The sequence below is a fragment of the Drosophila kikkawai genome, chromosome 3R, assembly GCF_030179895.1.
Source record: "Drosophila kikkawai strain 14028-0561.14 chromosome 3R, DkikHiC1v2, whole genome shotgun sequence".
Lineage (NCBI taxonomy): Eukaryota > Metazoa > Arthropoda > Insecta > Diptera > Drosophilidae > Drosophila > Drosophila kikkawai.
Window position 1 is genome coordinate 24,778,533 of NC_091731.1, and position 24,517 is coordinate 24,803,049.

The 24,517-nt window shown below is 43.0% G+C and overlaps 3 protein-coding genes across 5 annotated transcripts; 2 read left to right on the plus strand and 1 right to left on the minus strand.

Moving 5' to 3' along the window:
* Window positions 1-1,065: 1,065 nt before the first annotated feature.
* Osi3 (Osiris 3) lies at window positions 1,066-3,204 on the plus strand. Its single transcript, XM_017182253.3, has 3 exons — window positions 1,066-1,351; window positions 1,950-2,125; window positions 2,331-3,204. Exons 1-3 carry the CDS (start codon window positions 1,262-1,264, stop codon window positions 2,929-2,931), a joined length of 867 nt encoding a protein of 288 aa, XP_017037742.1. The 5' UTR covers window positions 1,066-1,261; the 3' UTR covers window positions 2,932-3,204.
* Window positions 3,205-3,343: 139 nt separating this feature from the next.
* Osi4 (Osiris 4) lies at window positions 3,344-6,722 on the minus strand. 3 transcript variants are annotated; one of them, XM_017182290.2, is made up of 4 exons: window positions 5,976-6,722; window positions 4,871-5,177; window positions 4,466-4,770; window positions 3,344-3,691 (listed from the first exon to the last, which is right to left on the minus strand). In XM_017182290.2, the coding sequence occupies exons 1-4, from the start codon at window positions 6,457-6,459 to the stop codon at window positions 3,624-3,626; spliced, it is 1,164 nt and encodes a 387-aa protein (XP_017037779.1). In that variant the 5' UTR covers window positions 6,460-6,722; the 3' UTR covers window positions 3,344-3,623. The 3 variants fall into 3 exon arrangements, with proteins under 3 accessions (XP_017037779.1, XP_017037778.1, XP_070142980.1); XM_017182289.2 differs by having other exon boundaries at window positions 4,460-4,770; window positions 5,976-6,720; XM_070286879.1 differs by lacking the exon at window positions 5,976-6,722 and adding an exon at window positions 5,247-5,477 and having other exon boundaries at window positions 3,345-3,691; window positions 4,460-4,770.
* Window positions 6,723-8,197: 1,475 nt separating this feature from the next.
* Window positions 8,198-17,404, plus strand: Osi5 (Osiris 5). Its single transcript, XM_017182288.2, has 3 exons — window positions 8,198-8,330; window positions 16,016-16,494; window positions 17,118-17,404. Exons 2-3 carry the CDS (start codon window positions 16,185-16,187, stop codon window positions 17,402-17,404), a joined length of 597 nt encoding a protein of 198 aa, XP_017037777.1. The 5' UTR covers window positions 8,198-8,330; window positions 16,016-16,184.
* The last annotated feature ends 7,113 nt before the right edge of the window (window positions 17,405-24,517 follow it).

A 24,517-nucleotide genomic window follows, 5' to 3' on the forward strand; every position in this document is an offset into this window, starting at 1 on the left:
GCCCTCGGGACACATCGGGAGCCGTAATAAATGCAATAAATTACGCCTGCTTGTAATCGGTTCCGGCTGAAGGCAAAAGACCCGGCCCGGCGGAATGCAGCTCGCGTGCGGCGCTTGCAAATTGACTGGGACGTAGGGCGGTCCCTCGGCGGTGGAAAAAGAACACGAGTTTTCACCGCAACACCGCAATTGATGGCAGCAGCGTTGCCTACGGGGGCTCGGAAAATGTATAATAAAAAGGGAAAATTAAGCGGTTGTGGGAAGATCTGAAAAGTAATTGGAAGAGTAAATAGAGTATGAAATCTGTTGGGAATATATTCTGACAAGTTGATTTCACGGCTTAGAAAATAGAAAATAGTGGTGTTTTTGTAATTAATTGGTAATACTTATACTTATCACCTCTTAATATTATTTTAACAAAGAACAATTGCTGGCCAAATTAATATATTTATCTATTTTATCGCCATTACTTCCCCTTTAACAACGCCCCTGCGTGAGAGTGCTGCCTGGGGGAATGAAGAGCCTTTGACTAATTAGAGCGGCTGAAAAGTTTTCAGGTTTGCATGCGTGCTGTCAATAGCAGGCTGATTTTCCCCGCTAATTCTCTGCCCACTTTTCCAAAGCAGATGCTGCTTGTTGTGTGGGAAAATCGGGCCCCTTGTTGTTGGGAATTAGGTCTGTTGTTTACTTTCGGCTGGCTTTGTTTTCTTTTTGTCTTTCTGTTTTTGTTGACAACAACCCACGCGGGCAATGGAAACAAAGTCAGCGCAAAGGCAACCTAGACAAAGTCACGGGCGGTGGCAAGTTGGGGGACAAGGCCGCGGAAGCTGGTAGAATCCACCGAAACTGGCCAAGCGAGTGGCTTCGTGCGAGGACCGGAGCCAGTCTTTTTGGCGACCAGTTTCTTGTTCCAGGTTGCGGAATCAACTTCAAGTGCCCGCAAAGACAAACGCCGGCGTCGACGGCGGCAGAGACCTGCATTGCGTTTGCGGTGCTTTCGGTCGCTTTTCATATAAAATCGAAATCACTGGCGGAAAATTCGCATTAGGTTTTCTTTCTATCAAGGCGACGATGTCAACTGCAAGAGCGTAGCATTCTAGCAGAGCGAAGACGCGGCCGTTTGTGAGAGTGTGTGTGTTCGAGTGCCGAAAGGATAAGGCCAGGATATAGTGAAATACTAAGTGATACTAAGCATAAAAACAACATTAAATTCTGTGACGCGAGAGTGTAAACTGAGTGAATATATAAGCGAAACCCGAAAATGCAAGCATTTAAGGTCTGCACGCTGCTGGCGTTCTTCTGCGTCCTCGTTTCTGCCCGGGGCAGCAAGCGACGGGATGGCACTGTCACGGTAAGCCAAGGTCCTCGGAAGTTCCGGCCGAAGATGCAGGACTCGGCGATAACTTGGACATTAATTGTCACTGACAAGGATAAAGTGTTGGCCCCAGGCGTGGAGCGCAGGAAAAGCCAGCGACCCTCTGTTTTTGGCTGTCCGAATTTATTGCCTTATCTCAAAGTTCATCGCTAGGGTTGCCTTCGGGAATATTAGGGGATAAGATACCTGTTAGGGGTATTAAGGATTGTGCTATTGTGCACCTTCTTCTTAAAGCTCTTAGCTGGGGCCAAAATACATTTCAAAAGTACTCAGACAGTTTGCTCCTTAACTTCCACAAAAAAATGTATACTTCTTTTTATATAATTCTAAAGACATGAATGGCTGGGTAATGCAAGGAAAGGTCAACAATAGGAATATAACATTATTTGCTTTACTTTAAAATGTTTCTTTAGAAGACTAGCCTTTCCTAAACTATTATTCATTAATGAACATTTATGCAATTATCCTTTATTAAAGTCCCTATAATTCATTATTATGATTTAATTTGCTTTAAAACTTGTATTAAATAATTGAAACTATCTAAATTTATAACATAAACATTATCAACTTTCAGATAACGGACGACGAGCGTCGGAATATCGAGGACTTTTTGCTGGCCAAGTTGAAACAGAATTGCAGGCAGGAGGACGATAGAGCCTGCAGAATGATCAAGATGTCAATTGTTATGAATCACCTGTACCTGAACACTAGACTAGACCTCGGTGATCGCGTGAAAGTCACTGAAAACTGGTGAGTGAAGAATATGCATGGGCAATTTAAAATATTTAACTCAAAATAGTAACTCAAAAGGTATCTTTGTACTACTTTCTAATCTGATTAACTAACAATATATAATGGTAAAATAAATTTAACTTAACGTCAAGATCTAAAGATCAATAAAAGGCAACTCAATATTATTATGACCCGTTCTCTTGTTACCCCACCTCATCCACAGGAACATTTCGATGGTGCCGGATGATCCGGAGGTGAACCAGCTGCTGGCTCGCTCCATGGGCTCCGACGAGGAGACGTTCGCTTTGCTGATGGCCAACAAGCTGTGGAAGTTCATCCGATCCCGCTCCCTACGCTACAGCTTCTCGGAGAACGCTGACTTCGTGATGAGCAGCGATCCGGCGGGCAGCCTTAACGTGGGTGTGTCTGTGCGTCCGCTGGAGGCTCTGCAGGAGGGGCGTGGTAAGATGAAGAACATGGGACCGCTGCTCATGATGATGGCCGCAAAGACGGGTATGGTGGGGGCGCTGCTGCTCAAGGGTCTCTTCCTATTGGCCGGCAAGGCTTTGATCGTATCAAAGATCGCCCTGCTATTGGCGGTAATCATTTCCCTGAAGAAGCTGCTGTCCAGCAAGAAGACTATCGTGGAGGTGCCGTCGCACCACGACAGCTACAGCTCCGGCTGGTCGAGGGCCTTCGATGGGTTCGTGGAGGGCCTGGTGGACGTGCCCGCCGATATCCTGGCTAAGGAGGTGCAGCACCAGCAGGAGCAAGCCCAGAACCTGGCTTACAGCGGCCAGCAGCCGGGAAAAGTGGTGCAATAAAGTCGGTTCTAGAGCACGAGTAACTTGTTATGTATGTCATTAGATCAGGAATGAACTAAATTGGGTTTTCCTCTAACACTGGCTTGGGGAAACTTCTCTCACGTTCACGCTCTCACTCTGTCTCTCTATTTCTCTCTGGATCTCTTGAAAGCGATGCTTTCTCTACTTTCCTTTAGAATTACGATATTTCTCTCTCACTGTCACCGCAACTGTCTTACTCTGTCGCAGCTGTAGCTATTCTCACACTCACTTTCACTTTTCCATTTTCTCAATGACGCTCATTCTCTCAATTGTAATTTATTTATACGTACTCTTAATTTATTTACTTATTAATATTTATTGCATAAATAAACGGCAAGCGATTATAATTTCTGAACAACTTTGTGCTCAATTCTTTATTGTTGTTTTTTTTTTCAGTTTATGTAGCTTTTCAACTGCTAATTACAGAGACATTGAACTAGACTAAATGTGTGCGCAAGGTTTCACTAAGTTAAGAACGATTCAATAAATAATATCGACACGTAAGCTCCTCGGGCTGAGGGCAGCCCGGAGCACGTTCGATGCCCTTTCCGATGTCCGATATTCGGTGTCTTTATGGCAGCATAGCCGCCCTCCAACCATCTAATCTTCCGACCTCCCACCTTCCGCTACCCCCGCGGTCTTTGGTAGCTGCTAATTGGCTAATTTTCGCCTCAGGAGCGGTAGTAAGGCATCTGCGGCTGCACGTAGTTGTAGATCAGCGGTCGCCGGGCGGGAGTGGCTGCAATGGGAGGGAGTTTTCTCATTAATCAATCGAGTAATTGGCACCTCCCAGGGCTTCCGGAACTTGAAGCCGATGTGGTGAGTGCTGGTAGCTAGTGGAGGGTGCACTCACGTGGATAGGATACAGGTGAAGGGTTTTAGGGTGAAAGAACGGTTCACATCCCTGACAGATATTAATTATGCTGTTCATTGAATTTACAGCATCTCTTGTGTTTGTGCAACATCTAATAAATAATGAACGTGCAACTGGAAACATTGTGAGCTTGAAAATGCTCTACAGTAGAAAAGTATGCAAGTAGTTTTTTGGGGTGCTTAACTTCACACCGAGTTTGATATGGACTAAAACCAGATTCTCAGTAGAAAAACCATACAGTGTAGACAAATCTCCATATTAACATTATTTGATTGATTGACACATATTTTCAAGCTATACAAAGCAATGCGCTCGCCGTGATTTACCCAATGTGTACTATAACCAAGATTTGTACTATTTCGTGTTTTGTATCGCCAAACCAAGGCTGCCTAAAAATATGCCATATTTTCCATTGTGTGAGCCCCAAGCAAAACCCATACCCAATGTGTCTTCGTCCTCATAGTCCTCCTCTACTGCACCGTCGGCTGCAGCAGCAGCAACAGCCACGGCATGCGCATTCAGGGAGTTCACTCCGGCCATGGAGTCACGGAAAAATTGGGAATCTTTGGGACGACTAGGTTCTCTACCCCTTCCCCGACTGCCTGAAATATGGAGAACACTGGATAAACTTACACTTACTCTTCGCCAACCACGAGTCCTCACGCTTGATCTTGTGGGCCAGGGCGCTGAGCCCGCCCAGAGAGGCCAGCACTTGCGTGTTGTTACTGCCATCGCTGGACACCTGAGCGGAGTGCAGGTGGCTCTCGGCACTCAGGCTCTCCAGGCCCGGATGGCCGGGATGCCCGGGCAGCTGGCCGCCGCCTGCCATCGCCAGGTGATGCAGCGACGCGGGGTACATTTCCGGCGCGATCTCAGCGCCGTGCAGCGGGTAGTCAATGCCGTAGGGCATCATGTAGGGCGTCTGTTCCGGGAACGGATACACCCTGTTAAGTAATTAAATTATTTAATATGTTTGCATAATTAAAATACTTAAAAACTGTTTTCCTATATTTTATTAATAATAATAGAGTAAGTTTCACTTGCCTTTCGTTGGCGTTGTCCATGAGTCTCCTGATCAGCAGAATGGCAGCCACGACGAAGGCGATCTTGGACAGGATCAGAGCCTTCAGGGTAAGCAGGCCCACAGACTTGGCCACCACCATCGTCCAGCCAAAAGTGGTGGCCGCCAGGTACATAGGTATGTACATCTGGAACTGTTTCTTGTCCTGCTGCTGTTTACGTCTTCGGTTGCCCAGAAGTCCGCCACCTCCGTTGTCACCGCCTCCGCCGCCCAAGAAACCACTGCCGCCGCCATTTCCGCCACCGAGGATTCCGTTGCCTTGCAGGCGTCCTGTTGTTTATTTTAGGGAAACAAGACACGTTTTAGGCTTTATGGCTGTAATGGCGCTCGTACGTATACGTAATAGTGCGACATGGGAAGGGCTTTGATTGACCCGCCCCTTTCCTGTCAAGGGATGCGGTATGATTGATGCGGTGATGCCTTGTGTATCGAACGTCAGATTAAACGGGGATAAATAATGGGAGTTTGGTCCCGACAAAGTCATTGATATGCATCGGTCAAGGAGTTCAGCTTGGTAGAGATGTATAAACCTTAACAATCTTGACAGAATCTTGGGAGGTTGCTACTTGATCAAATATTTATCACATTTCCAAAAGAAAAAAAGGGAATAAGTTTAACTTGTACTTTTAACTTAATTTGTGAGAAAACTTGGCAACTATTGGAAAACAAGGAGACTGAAAATAGTAAACTAAAGAACAATCTTAGCTAAGTATTAGGGAGTAAGAGGATAATTCTAAGGAGATACCTACAATATTTCAGATTTTACTAATTTTTCTAAAGGGATTTTGTTTATTCACAGCAATAGCTTATAATTTCTTACAGAAAATGTATACTCCTATTTTACTATGTTGATCAAATGACTTCAAGTAAAACCCAGCAAAATTTATGTTCTCTCTCTCCTTTAGTATTTTCCAAGTGTAGGAATTTGTCACGGTCTTGTCAAAGTTTGCAGTCAAGTGTCGTCAAAATGCCAGCCGCATGCCAAGCAGGAGCATCTGGTCAAGCGTGCCCGCCGGGCGCCAATGGCTCCCCCGTGCACGTCGAACACATGCCACCTTGTCTCTTTACCTGTTCCACTGGATGCCTTCTTCAGCAGCGCCACCTCGATATATTCGCTGTCGTCCTCGGCCCGCTGCACACTGAACACCATTGGCCCCACGGGCACCCGGATGGCGTTTCCAGTGACGAAGTCCATGAAGCTGGAGAGACCGCGGCCGGAGCCCCATTTGTGCTTGTGCGAGGCGTCCAGCTCGGGCAGCTTGACCAGGTCAAAGAGGCCCAGCTTGATGGTCTCGCCACGGCGATAGGAGGCCATGATGCCATTGGCCACGCCATAGAGGCAGCTGGCGTTATTTGCGCACTTCCAGCTCAGCTTGTCCAGGAGGTCTGTGTTCTCCACGCTGGCCGCAGGACTCGCCGCAGGCTTGGCCTCCGTCTCCACTCCCAGGGAATTGGCGCCACTTCGCTTGTGTATGGCTGCAAGCGCAGGACGAAGACTCAGGTTCAGGCTGAGGGCCAGCAAAAGGCAGCTGGCAACTAAATGGCTTGGCATTTTCAGGATATTATTCCCTTTTTCGATTTTTCGTTATTAAAGAACACCCCACAACACACGACACTGGAGAAAAGACGGGCGCGGCGTATCCTTCACATGGATGCGAATGCGAAATGCTCGTGATTCGATGGCAGCTGATGCAGCGCCTTGTTGCGACTAATTACCAGCGGTTGCATGCAACTCAGTTTTATTGGAGCAGCGGCAGCAGCATCCGAGCAAGCTGCGTGCAGCCACTGCACCGCCGTCACTATTACCACCAGCAAGCCATCACCATCACCATCCCACCGGCACCACCACCAACAATGCCGCCCGTTTCTGCTACAGTTTTGATTTCAAGTCAACCAGCTGAGTGACGGCCATCGCTCAGCAGGCAGGCTTCACTATTGCAGTATTGGTTGCAAGTGCACAGTGGCTAAAATTATTCTTAGCTCGTTAAATTTATTTTGAGGGAGTCAATAAGTATATTTGGCTATGCTATAGCTGGCATGGAAATTGAAGAAAATATTTTTAATACAAATTTTAGCAGTTTAATAATTTTAAATAAAATACCACAAGGTAAATGGAACTGTTATGAATAATTGTCCCACTGTAAAAACCAGACCGAACGCAGTGCTTAGTAATTTGCTTTGGCTTTTTGCATACGATGCTTCTCAGTTGCATTCCCGAAAGGTTGAAAAGGGTGACTTAATTAGCTACAATTTCATTAACCACATAACATTAGGCCCGAACTTTGGCCTGCATATGAGCAACATGGGAGTGCCTGCCCTCACGTCTCTTGGCCAGAGGGGCTGGCATTGTGGCAGTGGTAGTGGCAATGGCTTTGCTAAAGGCAGTGGCAGTGGCCGTGGCAGAATGGCAGAAAAGCCAGTGGCTTTGACGGCGTCCGCGGCATGTGGCCGCTGTACTAATGCGGCTAATTTACTGCTCATTAATTTGCCCGCAAGTTGCAATTTTCGCAGGCAAAAGTAAAAGCAGTTCGAGTACAGGTACAATTAAGTCGCCACTTGGCGGGAGGTGGTGGGTGGAAAATCAGAGGCTCGGGCTGAGGCTCGAGATGTGGCCACGCCTCGGCGCCTGTTCACAATAAATAAATAAATAATAAAAGAAAAGTGAAACGAACTGATAGCTCTCGTTTTTTCATAAATCGCCGGCTCAGTTACATTCTGCTGAGCAGGGGAAGTCTGGGGCTACGGAGGGGTAATACTTTTCGTCGGTGCATGATGAGCGGGACTAATAAATATTCACTTTTCCAGCCAGCCAGTCAGCCAGGCATTGGCACGCAGGCGAGCTTGGTAATTGTGGCCAATTTTGAGGCAGTGGCAATCAGACCTCGACCGTTCGTTCTTTCACAGTGGCACCATTTCAGCACTCTTCAGGGGCCGTCCAGCTGCTTTATCTAGCCAAGGATCCACTGTGAGTGTAATGACTGTAATCTGAATGGCCGCGGCATTCGCAACTTGACACCATCGTTCGTCGGCCAATGCCGCAAAAGTGCAAGTAATGCGAGGCGGTTCGCCAAGAAAGCCTACCACCAAACATACAGAAAAAAATACAATGTTACAACATAGATGTGATCATTTTACGTCTATATTTTTATTAAGTACTTTAGTCAAACATTAAAAACATAAATATACTAATTTTAATATAACTATTTAACGTAGCATTTCCCTTTGATCTTTTCAAAAGTGTCACTTCTACTATAATAAATATACTATGTTTTTAGCCATAAAAGCTGACACAATTTGATCAAAGTTTCTTCAAGTGCACCCGTAACCGTGGCAACATTGTCCAAACGCAGCCACAATGTACAAGGCCGAGGCCAAAAGCCGTGATGGACATCGAAAGGAAAGCGGTGACGCAGCCCGAAAGAGGTAATCCAATCCAAGCCAATCCACCCATCTAGCCATCTAACCATCCAGCTTGCTATCTGCTCCAGTTTTGTGTGTGTCTTTGGGTTTACGTGTGCCACCGAAGTTTAATGATCCTTGACTGCAACCGGATCCGCTGGGTGGAGTCGGAGTCGCAGTCGGAGTCCCGATTCCAAAAGGCAGCCAGCGGCTTCTTCGCCTTAATTGGCTCTGATTTCAATATTTTCAATTTCAATACTTTTAAGTGAAACTAAAAGTAGCCAGAGTAAATTTTTTCTCCGGCCAAAGGCTTTTCACTTTTCACTGGCCTTACATTTTAATCGAATTGTAACCAGTCGAGGGCTCACAGCGAGCGCAGTTGAAATGTGGACAAGGCATTGCTTTCAATATAAATATAATCAAGAAGTTCGACAAGTGCAGATTGAAAGTTTTCGGCCCAAAAAGTTCCCCTCCCTTTGCGGCCCTCCCATAATTGTTTGGACACTGGTTTGCACCCCAAAAACTTTGTCTTTCAAAGGAAATCACAATGTTCTTTAGTGCCTGGCGAGGGATAAGACAAAGCCGCACAGAGAGAAAATCATACAAAAAATTCACAGCGACATGGGGTTTTCTAAGAACTTTGAAAAGCTTTCAACTATAAAGGAATTATGTATATTTCCCAAAAGTTTTATTACAAAAATAGCATCACCATTTAAAATACTTAATAGTGATGATGAGATTTTTTCATCTGTGTTAGAACTGCATAGGTAGGTTTATTTCAAGCTTTCATTTAAAGAACAATTTAAGAGAGGAAGAGCAAGTGATTCTATTCAAAATTGATTGCATTCCAAATTACATGTTCATTCCAACTGAAGCTAAATTTGTAAGCGACAATGCTCCCTCTTGACTCTCAAGTCCTGGTCTCAACTCTCTAGAGCCAGAACCCTCGGGAAGTAATCCGTCCCCATCCTAAGCTCCCTCTCCACTCCTGGGTATGGCAGGTGACTTGTCTACGGACTTAAGCCTGTCATCGCACCATGACCACCGGATCTGTCAGGGCTGACGTACAAATTGACTCTTTGGCAGTCAATCAAAGCGAAATTGTCACGAGTCATGTGAGAAATGCAGGCGACTTTGAAATAAGCGCAATTAAAGCCATTCCAAAATGTTTGTATATATGGCACTGAAAATAACAATAACAATAACTATAATAATAATATAGTTTATTTCGCCAGCAATTACAGGCGCAGTTGAACTGCTCCGGTTGCTTTGGTTTATCTGCTGTGTTGATGTTGATTTTCTGCGGTTTGCCGTTGCTTTATTTTCACCGGCACGAATTTCCCTTGCGTTTTAATGGCTCTGCATCTTGTTTATTTTCCTCGGTTGTTTTTTCTTCACTTGGCTAATCGATTGCCTGAGCCCAGCGATACGTTTAATTTATTTTAATCTAATTGTTTTATAATTAAAAACATATTTATGTTTGATTTCACCTGTGCGTGTCATAAGAAAAGCAAATTTGTGGTTTGTTTTTCCAGTTGCCGTGGCAAAAGCTCTTGGGCTCCTTAATTAGCTGCCACTGATTTTCAGCCGCAGATTAGATTTTTTGGCACCACATTTGCCGCTGAAAAGCCGCAGGATGTTTACTCGGTTTTCCTATTTATTGCGATGCAGTTGGCAGCAACTTGAGGCCTTCAACTTTGATGCATACTTTGCGGTGTGTCAGGGATGCCGCCAAGTGTGGTCGACTTTTGGGAGGAGGGCCAAACAGTGGAACCTCGAAGAAAGGGTTCGATGAAATCAGTCTGATAATAATATAGGTAAATTAATTGGTTTTTATAATTGCTACATTTATATATATGTTCTTTCTTATTTACTTACTATTAATGAAAGCAATTTAATGTTGGAAGCCGAAGTACGAATACACCTAAAGTTTGGAATTGGATTAGGAGTCCGAAGAGATCATAATAAAATCATGATAATATAGTTTTTCGTTGCAATAATATATGCATACGGTACTGTTTTCATTGACCTTCTTCTATGTCTTACTATGTTTTTATTATGCTTCATATTTTTCTGGTAAATAACACATAATAATATTAATGCTAAAATCTGACAGAGAAAAATATATATAACAAGAAAGGAAGCTAACTTCGGCACGCCGAAGTTTGTATACTCTTGCAGATTTGGTTTTAATATTATAGATTTAAATGCTGAAAACACTCACAAAACAGAGTTTCATTAAATTTTACCTATTTTTAATATGTTTACAGTTTGACAGTTTCAGTTTTACATTCCCGGCTTTACGTATTTTATACATTTACGGATCGCTTCTATGGCAGCTATATGATATAGTTGTCCGATTTTTATAAAATTTATACCACAATTCTAGAATTTTAAACATTTAAAATTTTTAAAAAACTGTTCTAAATTTTTAAAATTTTTCTGAATTTTAAATTTTTTTTTCTGAATTTTCCACATTTTTTAGATTTTTATACCCTTGCAGGGTATTATAATTTCAGTCAGAAGTTTGCAACGCAGTGAAGGAGACGTTTCCGACCCTATAAAGTATATATATTCTTGATCAGCATCAACAGCCGAGTTGATCTAGCCATGTCCGTCTGTCCGTCTGTCCGTCTGTCCGTCCGTCTGTCCGTCTGTCCGTCTGTCCGTTTCTACGCAAACTAGTCCCTCAGTTTTAAAGCTATCTGAATGAAACTTTGCATATAGTCTTCTATATACTCTCACTGCTATATATGTCGGAACGGGCCGGATCGGACGACTATATCATATAGCTGCCATACAAATGTTCGAAAAATTTTTAGAAAAAAAATTATAACTTGGCCGTTTTTCAATATTATTGCATCATTTTTGGGATATAGCCTTTTTTTATTATTCCAGAATTTTGGTAAAAATTTTATGAAAATCGGACCACTATATCTTATAGCTGCCATAGGAACGATCGGGAAATTAATCGAAAAATATTATAACTTCGTTGTTTTTCAACGTATTTTAATCTACTTTGGTACATAAGCTTCTGGTATTATTTCAGAATTTTGGTATAAATTTCATGAAAGTCGGATGACTATATCTTATAGCTGCCATAGGAAAGATAGGGAAAGTAATAGAAAAAATTATAACTTCGTTGTTTTCAACGTATTTTCATCTACTCTGAGATATGAGCTTCACTTATTATTATAGAATTTTGGTATAAATTTCATAAAAATCGGACAACTATATCTTATAGCTGCCATAGAAGCGATCGGTAAATGTATAAAATATATAAAGCTGGGAATGTAAAACTGTAACTGTCAAACTGTAAACATAATAGGTATAGGTAAAATGTTATCAAACTCTGTTTAGTGTCTGTTTTCGGCATTATAATTTATGATATAAATATGAAAACCAATCTGCAAGGGTATACAAACTTCGGCGTGCCGAAGTTAGCTTCCTTTCTTGTTTATATTTATTTAAGAAATTTTTTTAGAATTAAACAAAATTTTTTTAAATATTTTAACTGCCAAATTTGAATTTGAATTTAACTGCCAAATTCGAATTTGAATTTAACGACGATCAGTTTCAGTGTGCCCAGGTGCAGTTGTTAAATAACTCCTAAATTTGGATTCAAAAGGTTTGAGTCTCCGCTAACTTGCGCCGGCTACTAAATGGTTTGGAACTTGGACAATTTATAACCGTTTATACCAGTTTTCAGCTGCTTGCTGCTGATTTCTGTTCGCCTGTTACCCCAATTTGGGAAACGGGCAATTTGCTTGGAAATGTTCGGAAATTTGGATGGGCTGCTGTAGGGATGTTGTTGTAAAAAGGTTGTTGTTGCCATAAGCTGTTGTTGTCGGCAACAAATAGGTATAAATGCATACAATGAAATATAAAAGTTTATACCAATTATTATTTTTGCCCAAATGTTTTTATAACAGTTTATACCAGTTTTCAGTTGCTTGCTGCTGGTTTCTGTTCGCCTGTTACCCCAGTTTGGGCAACGGCCAAATTGGAGGGAAATTTTTGCTCACTTGCATGAGTGATGCTCATCTGCATCAGTGATGCTCATCTGGCTATATTTCAATATTGGAGGTCAATAAAGTCGGGCTTAATGTCAGTGATGCGCATGTGCATCAGTGATGCTCATCTAGCTATTTTTTTGCATTATTGGTAGAAAATTGCATCTCACTAGCTGCCAGTGATGAACATCACTGATGGAAGTGAGCATCACTGATGGAAGTGAGCATCACTGATGGAAGTGAGCATCACTGATGGAAGTGAGCATCACTGATGGAAGTGAGCATCATTGATGGAAGTGAGCATCACTGATGGAAGTGAGCATCACTGATGGAAGTGAGCATCACTGATGGAAGTGAGCATCACTGATGGAAGTGAGCATCACTGATGGAAATGAGCATCACTGATGGAAGTGAGCATCACTGATGGAAGTGAGCATCACTGATGGAAGTGAGCATCATTGATGGAAGTGAGCATCACTGATGGAAGTGAGCATCACTGATGGAAATGAGCATCACTGATGGAAGTGAGCATCACTGATGGAAGTGAGCATCACTGATGGAAGTGAGCATCACTGATGGAAGTGAGCAAAACTTTTCATTCAAATTGGCCGCTTTCCAAACTGAGGTAACAGGCGAACAGAAACCAGCAGCAAGCAACTGAAAACTGGTATAAACTGTTATAAAAACATTTGGGCAAAAATAATAATTGGTATAAACTTTTATATTTCATTGTATGCATTTATACCTATTTGTTGCCGACAACAACAGCTTATGGCAACAACAACCTTTTTACAACAACATCCCTACAGCAGCCCATCCAAATTTCCGAACATTTCCAAGCAAATTGCCCGTTTCCCAAATTGGGGTAACAGGCGAACAGAAATCAGCAGCAAGCAGCTGAAAACTGGTATAAACTGTTATAAATTGTCCAAGTTCCAAACCATTTAGTAGCCGGCGCAAGTTAGCGGAGACTCAAACCTTTTGAATCCAAATTTAGGAGTTATTTTAAAACTGCACCTGGGCACACTGAAACTGATCGTCGTTAAATTCAAATTCGAATTTGGCAGTTAAATTCAAATTCAAATTTGGCAGTTAAAATATTTAAAAAAATTTTGTTTAATTCTAATTCTAATTTTAAATATAAACAAGAAAGGAAGCTAACTTCGGCACGCCGAAGTTTGTATACCCTTGCAGATATTATTTCATTACATTTTACCTATACTTATTATGTTTACAGTTTGACAGCTACAGTTTTGCATTTCCAGCTTTACATTTTCCCTACATCTTCCGATCGTTTATATGGCAGCTATATGAGATAGTTTTCCGATTTTTTTTTAAATTTATACCAAAATTCTAGAATAATAAAATAAGCTTATATCCCGGAGTAGATGAAAATACGTTGAAAAACAACGAATCTATAATTTTTTTTTCTATTAATTTCCCGATCGTTCCTATGGCAGCTATATGATATAGTCGTCCGATTTTCATAAAAGTTTTACCAAAATTCAGAAATGTTATAAAATGGACATATCTTAAAAATGGTGCAAAAATGTTGAAAAACAGCAAAGTTATAATTTTTTTTCTAAAAATATATCGAACATTTGTATGGCAGCTATATGATATAGTCGTCCGATCCGACCCGTTCCGACATATAGCAGTGAGAGCATATAGAAGACTATATGCAAAGTTTCATTGAGATAGCTTTAAAACTGAGGGACTAGTTTGCGTAGAAACGGACAGACGGACAGACGGACGGACAGACGGACATGGCTAGATCGACTCGGCTGTTGATGCTGATCAAGAATATATATACTTTAAAGGGTCGGAAAGGTCTCCTTCACTGCGTTGCAAACTTCTGACTGAAATTATAATACCCTGCAAGGGTATAAAAATTAAGAATGAGTTGGCAACCAAACCACGTTTGATTTTTCATTGCGACAGCAATTCAATCCGAACTGTCTGCTGAGCCACCACCTCCCATTAGACACCCTCACACCTGCTTACTCCCCGGACAATTTCCACCCACATTTGCTGCCTCATTCAATCAGCTCGATTCCGGGCGGCACAATGCACATTGCACCACACTGGATTGGGGATTCAATTGAATGTGTGGCAAATGAGATTCTTTAATGACGATGACGCCGACCACGATGATGCTGCACAACAATCAATTATATCTTAAGTTGGGGGGCGGCTGGGACTCGGATACAGATTCAGATTCACGCTGGGAACAACAGTGGTCACAAAGACCCCCTCGCAAATGAATCGAATCGAAGCTTGTCTGCTTTCGAGATGCAAGATTCGAGATTCGGATGGAGATGGAGTCGAAGTCGCAGTCGCAGTCCAAGTCGGAGCTGATGATCTGCCAGGGGGAGATACTTTCTTTTTATTGCCGGCACCGACACAAGGCAAACGTAACGAGTTCAGATCAATTTTTGGTTGACTCTCTGCCAGTTCGGCTCAATAACGGACGACTTGTTTTGTTGTTTAATTTTGTACATCGTTCGGGGTTTCCAAATTTTCAGAGATCGTGTGTGTTGTGTGTGTGTGTGTGTGAACGCGTGCGTGTGTTTGTTTTGAACAACAATATGATAAATATAAAAATTAATACATTGAGAGTGAAAGTTATTGCTTTTGGAGTCGAGTCGATCATCATCCTCATCATCATCGCACTCATCGCCAGCAGCTCCGCTCCGGCGAGGGAGAGAAATGGCGATGATGACGACCGAAGCGGGATTTTGATGCCGCCAAGTTGATTTCTTTCGCTCGCCCGATGGACCCCCCAGTATTACAAAATACCCGAAACCCGGGCCATATCTTACGAAATCCCCCAGAAGATTGTTGGCCGTGTCTCTGTCTAATTGAATTATGCCACCACGTTGCAAGCAGGGCGCACGGTTACCTCCTCCAAGGTAGGTTGACCCAGTTTTAGAATAAAGAACGCTAATTATAAATTGTTTAGAGAATAAAAGCTGTGCTGTGAATCTAGGTTAAATGTGGTTCAAACAATAATTATTAAGTGAGTTTAATTATTAGTTTTACTTATGGTTAAAAACGAACTAGGACTTGTTAATCAATATTACATTATACACATTCAGAGCACTTTTAATTTATTAGCTGTATTACGAACCAGTAACCGTACTAATTTTTGATTTATTTTTTACCGCTAATTGAGTTACAACCACATTATACGCACGAGGCACCCCGCTACCCCTTCCACGCTCGGGCGACCCATTTTTATAGCCATTGCATGTGCGCTGGCCAACGCAAATAGCTACTAAACGTTATACTTCGCTCGTCGCTCATCTCTCGGGCGGGGTAACTTTCGCTTTTTCGGCTGACACGCTCGCCAGCCGGCTAATGGAGTTGTCTGGGCCGCCCAAGAACCGTGTGAAGTGGCGCAGCGCAGGAGGCAGGTGTGGAATAGGAACAAACCCGCAGCACTTTAAGCACTTCTAATCTGTATAATTTGGCAGAGAGACGCCGAGTCGGGTGAACCAAATGCCAAGTGGTTGGTAGTGGCTAGTTGGTGGTTGGTGGAAAGGGGGCAGCCAAGCGCATCCCACGGCTGCCGACCAACTGACCGTTGAAAATTGGAAAAATTGCAACGGCCAGTGAAGAAGAAAATTGCACGGCCCAGGAAAGAAAATGGAAGGAGGAGAAACGCGAACTGAAAGCACTTTTCTTTCTTTTCAGAAGCACCATTGTTTTAATTTACAATTGTGACAATTCGGCCGGGGATGCTTGACTGAGTCTAACCCCTCTGCGGTGGCCCCCTGGGAAAGTGCCCCGTGGAAATGGGGGCTATAAAATATGACCAGGCAATTGTCAAGGCTTTTAGTTGAACTTGAAGCGTTTCGGCAACATGTTCCGTGTTTTCCCGCTGCTCAGCCTGCTGCTCTTCTCGGTCGTCCGTGCGGAAATCTGTGACCAGGACCCTAGTGTCACGTTGTACTGCCGCGGTGAACGAGCCTTGCGAAATGTCCTGCGGAATTTGAATCGCAGCGACAAGCCCTTAGTTGTGGTGAAGGGCCTGGAAATAGTTCCCCTCAACGCCTCAATGCCCGAGGAGGAGCCGGAGCAGGGCCTGCTGGACAGTCTGTCCTTCTATCTGAGAACGCACGAGGTTAATGTGAAGCTGGCGGATCTGCTGGAGGATGAGGCGCATGTTTCAGGTTCGTGGAATATGGAATCAGGCGATTTAAAGCACATAAAAAGGAAATGAAAATATGTACGGCTTTCGAAAGTGAACCAAGGGAGCATTAAAGTGGATAAAATTTAATAATTCGGAGAATTTCTTTAGTTAAACGTTGCGTGAATAGAAATCAGTGAATTTCCAGTCTAACACATATTTACCAATTTAAGTATTACAACTGCTAAAGAAATAGAAATTCCTATAGTGAAATTTTTGTATTTACTTTTGCCTGCAAATATTTTCAATGCACAAAGAATACTTGGCCTAAAATTTATAATGTAATCATTCCATTTTTTTTGGCCATCAGACTAGCCAAATTCATTAAGTGGAAATGCTTTGTTTTATCTGTTTGTATTTATTCTGACGAAGATGTAAATCCTCTCCTATTCCTAGTCCAATTATTGAATTTCCATTTAACGTTCAAATTGATATATATATGAATGTTTACATGTATCTGCCGCAGTGCTTTGACATTTAGCCCCAATCGAAACGGCAAATATTTGCATGAAATCAAAAGCCACTTGGCCGGCAAAATGTATCTGCATTGCCTTGAAGGATGTTTCGGAGTCACATGCTCATAAAATGTATTTTTGATTGTTCCAGAGGCACGAAAAAAGGACAAGGGCCAGGGCATGCTGCTGGCCATGGCTCTGATGTTTGGCAAGGCGATGGCCGTAATGGGCCTGGGCGGAATCGCGGCCCTGGCTATGAAGGCCCTGGGCGTCGCCATGGTGGCCCTGATGATGGCCGGAATCCTGGGCCTAAAGACGGCCTCCCAGCATGGTGGAGAGAGCAGCCACAGCATATCCTACGTGACCGGCGAGGGCCATGGCCATCACCACAAGCGAAGACGCCGCGCTGCATCCGCGGCATATCGAGGCTGGATTTAAATCCTTAGTTCTTATGTAGCACTTAAGTAATTCAATAATTTATTAATCATGCAACGGACGCAAGTGGTTTTAATCTAAAGTTCATTGGAGCCGAGTGTGCAGTGCCACTCGAGATGTTGCCGTTGCTGCCAGTGTCGTTCCACGGTCTCTGCCGCTGCTGCTGCTGCTGCTGCTGCCTGGGATGCTGCTCTTCGGTTTATGAAATCGGTGAAAGTTTATTTGTGCCGAGTTCGTATTGTGTAGCCATCAGCATCCGCAGCAGCAAAAAAGCAACAGCGGCAGCAGAAGGAAACCCACACATGGCCATAACGGCTGTATTAGTGGCTTTACCCTGGCAATGGGTAGTATTCGTATATGCAAGTGCTTGAAGCTTATATTTGCAGTTAACTGGGTAAAGAGTTCAGAAGTATTAAAAGCGGCACTTTATTTTCAGAAATTTTGTAAAGAAATTGAGTGATAATTTGCAAGCAATTATGCGAAATTCACAAGGAATATCTCTCAAAATATTTGAGGATACTTAAAGGGAAGTCAACTGGAAAAGGCTTTTAAGGACAGCTTTAAATGGCTCATATAATATTTTGCGAAGTGAAGTCTGACCTCAGCCCTTCTTAGGTTAGTTTCTCCCACACAAAATTCTGCCACAAAAGAGCATTTCCACTTCACTAACTTAATACCAAAATGTAGCATTTCCTTCCACTTTATCGCTGTGTCGTCATTTGTCAGTACGCTTTTGTGCAGTGTTATCGATGGAGCCACCAGATACCGGATATCAGAGTTCAGATACTCTACAGCAAGATTCTCTGCTGATCTGCGCTTCAGATGACGACCAAACTTTTATTTTCTGTGGAATCTGGTACATGAATACTGAATACTGGCGTACGGATTGAATTTGCATAATGCGTGGCCAACTTTCACTGTATTTTGGCAGTGGCAACGGTTCTTTTCGACCACCTAAAGAGCCATGGGCACAACAGTAACAACAAATTACGGCCATGACAGACCCCAAAACAAAAGAGAGAAAAAAAACAAGATGTTCGCTCGTCTTGGCCACGGTGCGTTCTGTTACACAATACCATTAAAAGCCGCAGCACTTGAACGGCCAAAACCCGTTAAGCGGCCGGCAGGGATACCACCACCATTACCTCTACATTTGGCTTTACCTTTGGCCAAGAGCAACTTGCTTTACCTCTTGCCAAGTTTCTTGCCCCCTTATCTCGATGCTGAACCTTGTACCGTCGCCTAATTGCTCCGTCTACTGGTGGCTGCTTCTGCTACACAGTAAAGAAAAATATTTAGCTTTGGTGGAAGGAATTTCATTATTTAATAAAATTAAGAAAACAAAAAGGTACTTTAAAGAAAAATAAGACTTTGAAAAAGTTCTTGAAACTACACATCAAACTACTTCTACTTTACTATTAAATACTTAAAAACCCGTTAAAAATTGCAAATAAAAAAGGAAATAAAATGTGAATTGGTGTTGATATAATGAATATACATATAATTTTCCCCTGTGCACTGCTGCTGCTTCTTTTGTTGGTTCGCTCTTCTGTTAACTTTCCCTTTTCAACGGCATTTTATGAGCCCGACTTGTGTTGAGCTGACCAAACCGCGGCGCGTCTGCCGGCTGTAATTAAATTATAAAATAAGTTCATAAAAGCAAATTTGTTGTTTTACAATTCGTATATGATCTGGGCAACTGGTGTTTTATATAAGACCGCAGCAGTTGCTCCGGAATTGATTTTCTAAACGGTGCGCTTTGATTTTAACCGGACGACCGACCACGGAGTTGACAATAAAAGCTCCGTGAGTTTATGAGCACGTTGATGATGGCGAGATGATGATGAGATGGCTGCCAAGACGTGTGTGAATGCCGGTGGAGCTCCGCCACAGTCCAGTCCAGTCCACACTGCATAAATGAAAGTTCATAAAGAAATTAGCTGATTAATCGTCGTTCGATGAGCTTGGAAAATGACCAAGCCGAGACGAGCCCGGCTGAATGACTGACTGAAAGTGTCACGCAGCCTACATTTTAGCCGCTGCCTCGAAAATTTCACTTTTCAATGATGCTGCGCGGTCGCCCGCCCGTTTCACATGTAAATTAATATTTAACCCAAATACCGCAAATTCTTTATTTGAAATGCTGGCCGTATCGGTTACTGGTCTCGCATCTCGCCGGAGTCTGCAGACATAATCCCCTTTCCGGTATTATTATGCAAATTTCGTATTAATTCAAATGACCGTAAAAGGGAAAATGTGTTCTATTAACTTGACATTTTTATGGTTTTGTGAAATCTCCGGCCGGCGCTGCCTTACTTTTAGGGAGTGTCTTACCCGTGGGTTTCTTCTGAACTTTACTTTTACTTATTAAATTATGCAGCAGCGATGCTTATCTGAATGGGAGTCAAGGAAAGTAATTAACGTTTACAGCCCAGAGGTAAAAATGGGATACATTTCAGCTTTTCCTATATATATTTGCCGAGGTTAAATTACATTTAGATATCCGAATATCGGAGCTATAAAGTATTCTCCTGCCACTGGCTGTTGGTATAACCTTTGATTGCATTTGCTGGCCCCTTAAGCCGCTGAGCGATTTTCCGGTTTTGCAAACTTAATTGCATCATCCATTTTCACTTTCCTTGATCCCTTGGCAGCATTCAGCTATTGGAATGCAAATATTTCCTATAAATACTATGTATGTATATCTGTATTTATCTGTTGCCATGGCTGCTGTGTATAAATGGTTTACTTCTGACCACGACTTTCACCGAAACATTTTTGTTATTTATTCATTAAATTTTTGCCGCTGATGTTGCCCTGCGATGCCTCCGCCGATGCTTCTGTTGTTGTCCATTCTGGTTTTCGTTGCCGTTCAATAAAACCCGTACACATGCACACACACACCTACATGGAGTACACGGAATTCTTTTTGCATGACCATCGCAAAAAGATGGAAAAAGGCAACAAAAAAAATGGGCAAAATTAAATGTAAAATCAACAATAATTTTATTTTTTTTGCCCTCGCCAAGGCAAACACACCCACAAAGTGGCAATTGATTGGCAAAATACGAGTGCGAGCCGCGGGCCAAAAAAGATGTCAGCAAACAATGTGAAATTGTGCTACCAATTGGGCAGCGTTGTCGAAACTTTTTAGTGGATTCGATACGGTACATTAACTGCACCGTTAAGATATCAAAAGTCCGGCGATCGTATCCAGAATTCCGTAATGCACGCCCTCGATGCTTTCGTCGCTTATGCAAATTAGCCAGAAAATAAAAGGAAAAAAACTTTCACGGCTAAGCGATTTGGCTTTAATTTAATTCAAATGGCTAGAAGAAAAAAGGGCCTCTGCTGATAAATAATACAGTAAAATGGTCTCTGTGTGGGACACAACGGTCATCATCATCGTCGTCGTAGTCGTCGTTCGCTTGGCTAATGAGTCTCGGGCCCAAATTGATGTCAAGCAAAATGAAAGTGAGAACACGATGATATCTCCGGCGGGCCCAAAATAATCATCCGTTCGAACGAGCGCTCGCATCTTCGATCTGCCGATTGAAGCCCACTCGGACACTGGTCTAATAAGTACTGTAATTATTTAGATTTTCTACTTGAGGCTCGTGGAGCCGCCAACTTTCTTAAAACATAAAGATTTTTGTGGGCAAATACGTAATTTGACGAGGTGAAAATGCAAGTGTGTGTCAGGGTAGTTTCTAATTTTTGCTTAAAAGTCCATGCTACAGCCGAGGATTATGCTTATGAAAAGTATTTAAAACTTGTAAATAAATTGTGAATTATAGAAGGGAGACTTACTATATCAAGCTTAGAGCATATTTTTTAAAGATACATTCTTTAACAACGGTCTAATCGGCGAAAAGGACTTTAAATCCAAATAATACTCATTTTATAGAATACCTTGGCAAAAACTAAATGATTTGCTAAACAATAGAATATATTTAGAGTTGAAAAAGGCCACGGATTAATGAAGAACTCACTCCGTTCATATTATAATCCCATTACACTCCACATCCATTCTAGCAACGCTTTTCAGTCTGACCTTAATGTTTGACAACCTTAAAAATAAACAAAAATATTTGGGAAATTATAACAAGGACGAAAAGGACAAAGGATATTCAAATTGCCCTTTTTGCTCTTGGAAAACCCTTGGCAACTAGCGGCCCGTCAACATACTGCTCATCCTAACTTCAGTTGCTAAGCTAACCTTTGTTTTTTTGGGAAATGAAAAGTAAATATGGTGAAAACAACAACATCTGTGTATTTTTATGGCCAAAACTGTTCGTTTCCATTGGGTCAGTTGCTGACGTAATATGCCATCAGCACAAGTGCTACATTGTTTTTCTTTTTTCCCGAGAGTTTCGAGACACTTGGCGATTTGTTTACACTGCTCTGTGCCAGCCATAAACAATAACAGCAAGAGCAACACCCAAACACGGCGGCAGCAACATCAACAACTCGGCGGCAACGGCAACTACACCAGGGTCCAACTACGAGCGAAATTCATTCATGAAAAGCACAGACATTGGACACTTGGACGTGGACGTGGACGTGAACGGGGATGTGGATGTGGACGATTGCTTTTCGCATGAATGGCCATGCCTGTTGGCCATGCTCTTGGCCGCTCGGACGACGGTCGTCCGCTTGTTAGTTTGGCAGCTGGCACATGGCAACTTGCAACTGGCAAATGGAGGCGTTCACACTCGGCGCGTGAACGGACATAAGTTCGGCTGTTAAAACGGATGTGTGCAGCGCCATTCGATTTGCATGTTTCTGCAGCTCTGAACCCATTTGTTGGCCGGCGCACGGTGGCCGGTGAAAATCGACAACGGAATTCCAAACCCGAAGATTGCATCGCATGTTTTGATTTTCTCCCTGTAGGATGCTGCACCCATTTTCGTTGATGTGGCGTTACGAAATGCCTTACACTTTTACCGCTCCGCGCGCCTATATAGATTGACGTCACACGGCCAACTGAAAGCTGATTTAATTGTGGTAGCAAATTACACATACGCCCCATAGACCATCGACAATTTGGCACCCATTATGCGGATGATTCAGGGGTTTCGTAAGCCCCACCGCAGCAGATCCGTGTGATAGTGTCGGATGTCGTCAGTCACAAACATTCACCTTGAAACGGGAGCTCGTATCTTTCCAAGAAACCATCCATCCATCCATCCGAGCACAGAGAAAGAAAATACTAGCCTACATTTTTTGCAGTTCAAATATAAAATAAAAAAAAATTTAACAAATCCTCAAGATGAACTTTGTTTGTTTTTTTTTTATGGCCTTCTTAACTCGCAGTCCAGTATGAAAAATGACATAAGGGATGTAGCTTGAGTGTTCGAGCTAAACTTTATTAATTTACCTTACTTACATTATAAGAAGTCGCTGCAACACTAGTTTAAAAGTAAAGAATATATGAAAATAGCTTGAAAATAGGATTGATCTTAAACTGTCGAAGACTGGCAAAGAATTTATTGAAAATTTGTATGGTAAGCGCTTCCTTCCTTATAGATTTTAATAATCTTGACATCCAAGTAAATTAAACCAAAGAATAGAAATCGCTATTATAAAAACCCTTGATATTAATGTACAGGTTTAAAATATAAATGCAAACTTATATAGTTAAGTATCAAGTAATTAAAAAGAGATAATTCTTAATGAAAATACCTAAAACTCTATATTCAATTTGGCAGAAAACCAGAAACCTTACCCATCTGCAACTATGACTCCTTTTGTACCTTCAAGATCTAAAATGTGTCACTAATGTTTCTCTCAGTGCATCCACCCGACCATCATCTCGGCGGGCATCTCGCATCTTGCGCGCATCCGTTTTTGTTTGCTTTTCGTGTAATTTCTCTTTCATTTCACTTGAGCAATTGAAGCGCGCTGTTATTTGCACTTTTGCTAAGCTCAAATTGTTGACTAATGTGTCACAATTGCCGAGTCAGGCCGTTTCTTCTGATTATGCCCGCCAGCGCCGCCCGCAAAGGTGGCGAGTGTTTTCACCTGCTGCCACCGGGAGTATATCGCACTCCCCAAAGGAAAGCCCAGCCCCTGTCCCAGCCCAGGACGTGCCTATCAGCCCGTAGATTCTACTATCCTTTTTCTAGCTGTCGGATGCTCGGCTTCTCGGTTATGTAACTGCCATTATAAATCACACTTTATGTTGCGTAATAAACGCAGACCAACAATAAAGTCACGAAAATGAAAAGTAATTTCAAGGCGCGCACATGCGATAAACAAAAACTAGCGCGGGCCTCCGAAACGGAGATGACATACGGACGGACCAGGGGCCAGAAATAACAGTAGTATGAAAATATCATACACACAAAACTTTCATTTCTTGCGGCAAACTGCCCGAAAAACAAAAGCGTTCCCAAAAAAGCAAAATTAACAGAAAACCAGAAGAATATGTGAGACAGTGGGGAGGGGGAAGACTGCTGGGCCGGAAGAGGGCTCTTGTGGGTTAAAAGGAGGGCGGCGAGCAGGGGGTTAAGCTGCGCAGCACCTGTTTATCACCTCATGTGTTGTAATCTGCGAGGCTCCAGAAGCAACCATATCTCTTTCTTCGCCAGCAGAAGACTCTGCTCGAAGATGCGTCTTCTGGTGCTCGCTTCTGCTTCTGTGTGTGTGTCTGTGTGGGGGAGAGAGGACAGAAGACAGACAACCTTGGCTTTGGCTCTCTGCAGAAAACTTTCTCGCGCTCTCCCATACAAAAGCCCTGCTGCGACGGCGACGCCGCTGCGACCGAGATGGCCGCCGAGACAGCGACTGCGCAGCCGCAGCGGCAGCGGCAGACTTTCTTTAATGCGGAAGCAGACAAAGCCGCTGCCTGCGCTTGCCTAATGCGTCTTCTAAGCTGGAAGCTTGGAAGCTGTTGCCGCGACAGCGAAAGAGCGAGAGAGAGACAGAGAGGGAGCGAGAAAGAGAGGGAGTGGGAGAGAGCAGGAGACTACAGACCAAAGGCACGTGGGGAAGAAGAGGGCTCTCCGGCAACGGCAACCCTGCGCCAGTATGTGTGCACTTTTTACATAACCTTACGTTATGGCGCTGCGAGGCGAGCGCTACGTTGGAAACTCTTTAAAAACAGCCTGACAG

Coding starts and splice junctions, on each gene's coding strand:
- Osi3 (XM_017182253.3), top strand. CDS start 1,262: ATGCAAGCATTTAAGGTCTGCACGCTGCTGGCGTTCTTCTGCGTCCTC. Junction 1,352..1,949: donor GACGGGATGGCACTGTCACG/GTAAGCCAAGGT, acceptor ATCAACTTTCAG/ATAACGGACGACGAGCGTCG. Junction 2,126..2,330: donor GTGAAAGTCACTGAAAACTG/GTGAGTGAAGAA, acceptor CCTCATCCACAG/GAACATTTCGATGGTGCCGG.
- Osi4 (XM_017182289.2), bottom strand. CDS start 6,459: ATGCCAAGCCATTTAGTTGCCAGCTGCCTTTTGCTGGCCCTCAGCCTG. Junction 5,178..5,975: donor GAAGGCATCCAGTGGAACAG/GTAAAGAGACAA, acceptor AATAAACAACAG/GACGCCTGCAAGGCAACGGA. Junction 4,771..4,870: donor ATGGACAACGCCAACGAAAG/GCAAGTGAAACT, acceptor ATTACTTAACAG/GGTGTATCCGTTCCCGGAAC.
- Osi5 (XM_017182288.2), top strand. CDS start 16,185: ATGTTCCGTGTTTTCCCGCTGCTCAGCCTGCTGCTCTTCTCGGTCGTC. Junction 16,495..17,117: donor GGATGAGGCGCATGTTTCAG/GTTCGTGGAATA, acceptor TGATTGTTCCAG/AGGCACGAAAAAAGGACAAG.